The sequence below is a fragment of the Crocodylus siamensis genome, chromosome 10, assembly GCF_052110815.1.
Source record: "Crocodylus siamensis isolate JL-2025a chromosome 10, ASM5211081v1, whole genome shotgun sequence".
Taxonomy (NCBI): Eukaryota; Metazoa; Chordata; order Crocodylia; family Crocodylidae; genus Crocodylus; species Crocodylus siamensis.
Genome location: NC_143404.1, coordinates 30165559 through 30172754, shown reverse-complemented (window position 1 = coordinate 30172754; position 7196 = coordinate 30165559). Strand labels below are relative to the sequence as shown.

The 7196-nt window shown below is 38.5% G+C and overlaps 1 protein-coding gene across 1 annotated transcript in view; it reads left to right on the top strand.

The window, feature by feature from the left end:
• Window positions 1-3231: 3231 nt before the first annotated feature.
• Window positions 3232-7196, top strand: part of LCP2 (lymphocyte cytosolic protein 2) — a 54370-nt gene continuing 50405 nt past the window's right edge. The window contains exon 1 of the mRNA XM_090020635.1: window positions 3232-3517. Within this exon, the coding sequence (XP_089876761.1) occupies window positions 3440-3517 (78 nt within the window). The 5' untranslated portion in view covers window positions 3232-3439. The remainder of the gene's footprint in view (window positions 3518-7196) is intronic.

Below are 7196 nucleotides of genomic sequence, written 5' to 3'. Positions count from 1 at the left end.
AGGAAGATCTGTTAGTTGGAATGTATTAAAATTAAATTGGTCAAAAGACAAAAATAAATAAATAAATAAATAAAAAGCCAAAATGGACAACTCCGCAGGATTGTGGAGTTTTACTTCATGTTAGTTTAAAGATTTATGAGCTTCATGTGTGCAATAAGACAGCTCTGGAAAAATGAAAATGTAAACCAAGGTGTTGTGGAAAAAGTCATTATGAAAGTAGTTAGACATGAGTTCCATCTTCCAGTAAGGTCCATCCACAATGTCATCTTCTGCCTTCCTCAGAGAGGAAAGAGAGGGTGGAAAGTGTTAATGCTTTTTTAACCCTGAAGAGCGTGGGCAGTATGGGCTTTCTTTTTGAACTGTCAGCTCCAAAACACTAAGAATCTCAAGTACTATTCAACCCAGTGTAGCTATAACTAAAGGGCAATTTCATTGTTAGCCTATATTTGTAAGTACTTGAAAAGTTACCCTCTAAAGTGAAATTTGTTATCAGTGAAGGTTTTTCAAATAAAAAGCTATAAAATTATCTCAGTCTGGTATCTAGTACTAGTTACTATGAGCGAATTGGTTAATTTCCCACTCCAAGCAGAATATTACTACTGGTGAAATATCCAGTAGTAACCAATTAACACAGTGGTGATGGATTATCAGGAGCTGATAATAGGGACAGGAGGGAGGGGTAGGGGTGGGGGTGGGAGACAAGGTTTCTGGCAGGGAACTGAAACAATGCCAAATTAAACCGTAGTGGTGAATTATCCCACAGGCTAATTAACTAGAGTTTACTGTATTTCTCAGTGTAACACTTTTAGGGGACTGCAGGTCTTCACAAAAGGCTGACATTCTGAGGCACAAAATTCATGCAACATAGCGTGCTGTGAAAGGGATGTTATCTTGTATTTTCCTCTCATGGAGACTTCACAGGCCTTTTGTCTTCTTTTTTGAAGGTTCTCCACTTCTCTTTGCTTGTGGACATACAAAATTTAGGTGGGTTTGGAGATGTGACTGATCAACTCTATTTCCCCTTTTACTGCTCGCTACTTGCCCCATCTCATTCATCCACCCACGACTGTTTCCACAGCTACCACTCTGTCTACCTCCCTCAAGGATCAGTCTATGCTCCTTCCTAACAGTTAAGCCCTCCAAGCTGCCTTAGCCACCAACCCCTCTGGGCCTGCTTAGATCCTCCAACCTTTCCTTCTTTTCCCAGTACTTAAATCCACTCTTCAAATCTCCTCTTCAATCCTTATTTTGGTTACAATATCCTGCCATCATGGAACTCAACCTGGTCTACTCACCTTTTTCACTAAGAAGGCCCAAAGATAAAGAAGAGTCAGATAGGTGAGGTGAAAGGGGAAGAATCATTATTGTGAGGAACAACAGTGACTACAGAGAAATAGGGAGAGAAAACAACGAAGTAGCTATGGAAATGGTGAGAGGGCAGAAATTATGAGTAATTAACTGAAATCTAAAGCTGGAAATAAAGGAAAAAATATATCATTTATTTCAGTTACCATGTTACTAAATACCCTGTCCTACATTATAATGGTGGGCAGTTCACACACACACAGACACACACACAGACACACAGACACACACACACACACTGTTCTCACTGGGCAACCTATTTATCTGAGCAAGTGACCAACATTTTCCACGGATAAAATACAACAGGAAATTGCATGACAAACAATTACATTAATGCGAAAATACGGATGAAAATTTCAACAGGAAATTAAATATTATGTTTCCCTAGCAGCCTGAATTTGTCTATGAATGTAGTATGCATTTATCCAAATGAACAAACCACTATTCAAAGAAAAAAACCCAAACATCTTTACACAGATCAGGTGTAACATTTTTTCAGAATGTGTGAAGTATGCAGGTATACATGACAGAGCTATAGTGTACAGAAAACACTATTCCTACTCAGGTCCATAAATTACCAGACCTCATCCCTGTCACTAAACCATGACTGGATGATACTTATGCAGCACCTTCTATCAGCATGACTTTGGGAGGAAATTCTGTTTTGGGGCAAGGAAGAATAAAGTCAAATTTCTCAAGGTATCTTTTTAATGGAATGTGTTTAAAGCTCTTAGGAAGTTTGGATTAGCAGTCTCAGTCAGGAAGCTGAAAGGGGGAAGTGTAGATGAGTTAAAGGAACATGGTAGGATTAATTTATCATAACTCTGGGGTCTGTCACATGACCCCTATTATATCATGCAGAGGTATAATGGGGCAGTTTTGTGCCCTTGGTAGCAGTAGTAGACAAGGCAGAAGCTACAACTGAGCTGCTAGCAATATAGCAACCTAGAGAGCAGCAGCAATGCCTGCTATTTTTGCACCCTCCTGAAGTCAATACTTCAGGTTGGTTTGCTGGTTGCCTGCCTTTAATTAGGCTACCAATCTCAGGATTCAATACTTTATTGCTCAGGCTCAGGGTGGTTACCACTAGGCCTGCATATAAAATGCAGGAGAAATCATTATAATTTAATTTTAAAAATTCATTTAAACCTGGAACTTCTAAATATTTCCTCCGGTTCTAATTATGACCTTATATCACTGAGGTACTGTTTATGTATTGACTCCATAACTATATCTGAGCATCTATCCTCATGCACAAATGTAACACTAACTTGGTACTGTACCTTCATGTATATAAAATACCATACACTCAGACTATGTACATATGACTGTAGAAAATACAGGGAACAATTTCAGAGACTACTGCTAAGAGCTTGCATAACTGCATGAGTCAGAGGAATTTGTTTTATGTGTTATTTTACATGTTATTATTTTTACATGTTAGAAAGGTAAGGGAGTATTTACTAATATAAGTAGTTAATTTGTAATCTGGGGTGACAAGATATGCAAAAGAAAGTTCCTTTATGTAGGTATTTCCTCATTTTTTCAGGTATCGCATGGCTACATTTGCACTTAAGCAAATTTAACTCAAAAGCAACAGTCTTTTTCAGGAATCTTCACGTATATACATGCACACAACACAGAGTCTAGGTGCCAGTATATTTATATGAGTACCTCATGTAAATACACAAACACCCTTCCCACCTAAATTCAAATGAAAAGGATTCATACAGATTTCACTTACACGCAGCAGGCAGAATATTTTAAACATGTTACTGCGCTTCCTTGTTTACTTATTTAGATTCACATATAAAGGAAGTGGTAAGACTGACTAGCTGACAAGTTTTCTGAGAAGAGACCATTTTGTACTGAGAGGAAGCAGGGGCTCTCTTGAATGCTCTTACACCATAATTCAGAAATAAGAAGTCAGTATTTAACAAAAGAAGATCTGGGCATGTATTAGGCAAGGAGATCATTAAACTCGCTGGAAGTGGTCTCAGACAAGAAGTCTATGCTGTTTCATCAATACTCTTGGCATGAAAATTCTGTAACCTCCTAGGAAATTAAAGCTAAAATGGATTTGCGAAACATTCCTTATCGCTCAGAAGTGGCTGCTTGGAACCCAGATAACCTAGCAGAGTACTTTAAAACAGTAAGTTTCATTATGTTTTGCCCTTGAATAGTTGAAAAACAAATGACTGTAACATATCTTAAGCATGTGTGTGAGTGTGTGTGTGTGTGTGTGTGTGTGTGCGCGCGTACACACACATATATACAGTATGCATATATATATATAGATATAGAACCCTGGGGAATCCCCCTTGATACCTCCTCTCAATTAGACATAACATGTAATACATCTATCTATAGATATAGATATATATGTATTACATATTATGTCTAGTTGAGAGGAGGTATCAAGGGGGATTCCCCAGGGTTCTATCCTGGGTCTGGTATTGTTCAATATCTTCATTAATGGTTTGGATGACGGGACTGAGTGTGTGCTTAGCAAATTTATGGATAACACCAAGTTTTGGGTGGAATTTCAGACACCCTGGAGGGCAAGGCTAGAATCCAGGATGACCTGGACAGACTGGAGAAATGATACACAATCAGTCAGATGAAACTGAACAGGGACAAGTGTAATGTCCTACACTTGGGACAGAATAACTGCATGCATAAAACCAGACTTCATTATTGCAGGCTTCAGTAGTGCGGAGGCTTCAGTACTGCAGAGAAAGACCCGTGGATTACAGTAGACCATAAGCTGAATATAAAGCAACAATGCGCTCTCCTTGCAAAAAAATCCAACAGAGTCCTGGGTTGTATAAACTGGAGTATCACTTGGAAATCAAGGGAAGGGATTCTTCCACTCTATTCAGCACTAGTGAGAGGATTTACATGAAGTATGGGTCCCACACTTCAAAAAGGGCATGGACAGTTTGGAAAGAGTCCCACACAGGGCAACAAAGTTGATCGAGGCCCTAAGACTTATGAGAAAAGATTGAAAAAAATAGGGTTACTTAGCCTGAAGAAGAGGAGCCTGGGGTGGGATGGGGTGGGAGTGAAATTTGATCACAGTCATGAAATATCTGAAGGGTGATTATAGAGAGGATGTAAATGGGCTTTTCTCTGGGGCTGTACAGGACAGGGCTTGGAGCAATGACCTCAAATTGCAGCAGGGGAAATTTAGGTTGGAAATTAGGAGGAACTTCTTGAGTACGGGGGTGGTCAGGCTTTGGAACAGGCTACCTAGAGAAGTATGGAATCTCCATCCTTGGAAACATCAAAAGAGACACTTGGCAGAGATAGTTTAGTCAGAGATGATCCTATTTTGTGCAGGAGTCTGGCCTAGATGGCCTTATGAGTTCCTTTCCAGCTCTACTTTCCTATGAGCCTACTCAGATGCACAAATGCACATTATTTAAAACAAGCGCAGAATCTGTGGCACAAATAATTTCAAATGATCTTTTAAGAAATCAAAACATGCCTCATAAAAAAGGCCATTGTATTCTATGTTGGTCTCACAAAGGCTTTTTTAAATTCTGAAAATATATATGCTAAATTAATAGCAAAGAAACTAATAGCTTCTAAAGGAAGCAAGAAAAAAATGCTTTGTAAGGATGTCTCATTTAGTTTGGTGCTGTAAAAATTATATACTTAACATAGTAACTCTAGTTTTAAAGGTAGGAAAGTGTTAAATGTTGGTCATTTATGGTGTCTCCAGTAAGCTAATTCCTGTATCTAAATATCTTCCGTTTCAGGACCCACTATGAACTTGAGTGCATTATAAAACTGTGTTATAGCCTAGAGCTCAATTTAAAGCTAAAGTACCTTGTGTTTGCTGGACTATAGGGAAAATCTGACAGGAACCCTGACACAAAGTGTTTCAGTATTTGTACTGCGACTTTCGGAAGTCTACAGAGTGTTAGATTCTTAAATTCATTAAGGATTTGCTACTCAGATCACTTATGCTCCTTTAAAAAGCCAGTCTGGAAATCCACATACCTAGCCTTTTAATGACCATAAAATGAAGCCTGCTTCTTTGTCAGGCAGCACTCACAATTAATTCCATAAACTTCCTAGGGACTTCCCTTATGAATAAGTACTGCTCTGTCTAAGCAAGGGAGGCAGACTATTTGCCCTAGAGATTTATTCCAGTGCTTTCAGTAGATTTTAATTCCCAAAGACAAACGCATTTTGCTGTCTCACAACAGAATGATTCATAACTATATTTCCGCTGCTTTTTTATCTAAAAATGGAAGAAAAATTCTTGGAAGTTTTGATTCAAATAAAAAGGAGGGCAACTTCAGGATCCAAGTGGACCTGTTTCTCACCCCAGTTCCCCCCACGAATCATGTTCTCAACACTATTTCTTTAAGAGAGAGGGCCTCCCTCAGAATTCCTAGACAGAATTTTTTAGCTACAGTAGCGTTTTCTGTAATGCACTAGGGAGTGAAAGCCTCAAACCTCTCATTGCTTATGACCTCTTTCAGCTTAGCACTCTACAAAAAAATTTATAGCAAAATGGGCCAAATTCACTGCTGCTTTACATTCTGTGGAATCTTCCTGGTACTGGTGAGTTTGAACAGGGGTCATATGAGTAGGGAATTTGGTACATTCATGTTGGAACTGATGTCTTTTCTCTTCCACATATTTCTTTCTCTATAGCTCTATAACGTTCCCTAATTTTTAATGCTCAGCATAAATATCTACCTGTCACATTTACAACAACAACAACAACAAAAACAAAAATCCAGAAACTTCCATCTTAAATTATAAACCAGATTGACCTAAATGTTTCTAAGGATTTTCAAACCATATCAGCATACCTGGTCCAGTTTCAAGTGGACACGGAACTAAGCTTGAAGAAATCTGTGCCAGCTTAAGGTTGGTATCATGCAAAATTCATGGTTTCAATAGCTTTCATAGGTTGTCATTTGGGAAATTGGGGCAAGTTAGAAACTAAAATGCAAAACAAGCTTCAAGTGTAGTAGCCAAGAAACACAGATGAAAATTGAAGTAAATGTTTACAGGCCCTCCGCAGAAGTGAAACTGCTAACTTGTTGCAAATCTTTAGTTTCAAGTGTAGTTTTCTTCTGCTTGGCTGCATGAAAAAATGTAACCAAGATCTTGAGATATTTTATATGTAATTCTTACCAAGAACTAGATTTAAATTTAGGTTCAACAGATTAATAAGGCCCCTGTACACATGCAGGTAAAGGCTCAATGGTCTCTAAGGCATGATTCATGCAATCGTGCCTCCTGTCATACCACACATGCATGGCAGGAAGCACAGTTGTGGGCTCTTATTGAGCCTTATCGCTAGTGCAGGAGGAGCCTGAACTGGGCTCCCCCGGCACTGTCAAGAAGCAAGCCCCTGTGGTTGGGAGCTCCAGTGTAAAGATTTATTTGATATCAATGCTAATTATTTGGCCAATATTACCATAGCATCTCAACATCTCACAATCTTTAATGCATTTATCTATAAAACACCCCTGGAGGAATGTGAATTATAATATTGCCAGGCCCCACTACAAAAGGAAGTAGTAAATGAGATATTTACTACTTGTTTGACTCTTCTTGCGGAAAAAAGAGAAACATTCATGTTTGTAAATTTTAAATGTAGTATTTAACAAGGAAATGGATTATTTCCTTAAAGGAAATACCTTTAGGAATATAAGTTTAAGTTCCAAGCCTACACATACTTCCTACCATTTGCACTACACATTTAAAACCTTGAGCAGTATTACTGTAGCCAGTGTCATGCTAGTAAACACAATGCCAAGGAGTAATTATTTGAGGAACTGAGTCCTTAAATTCGACAGAGT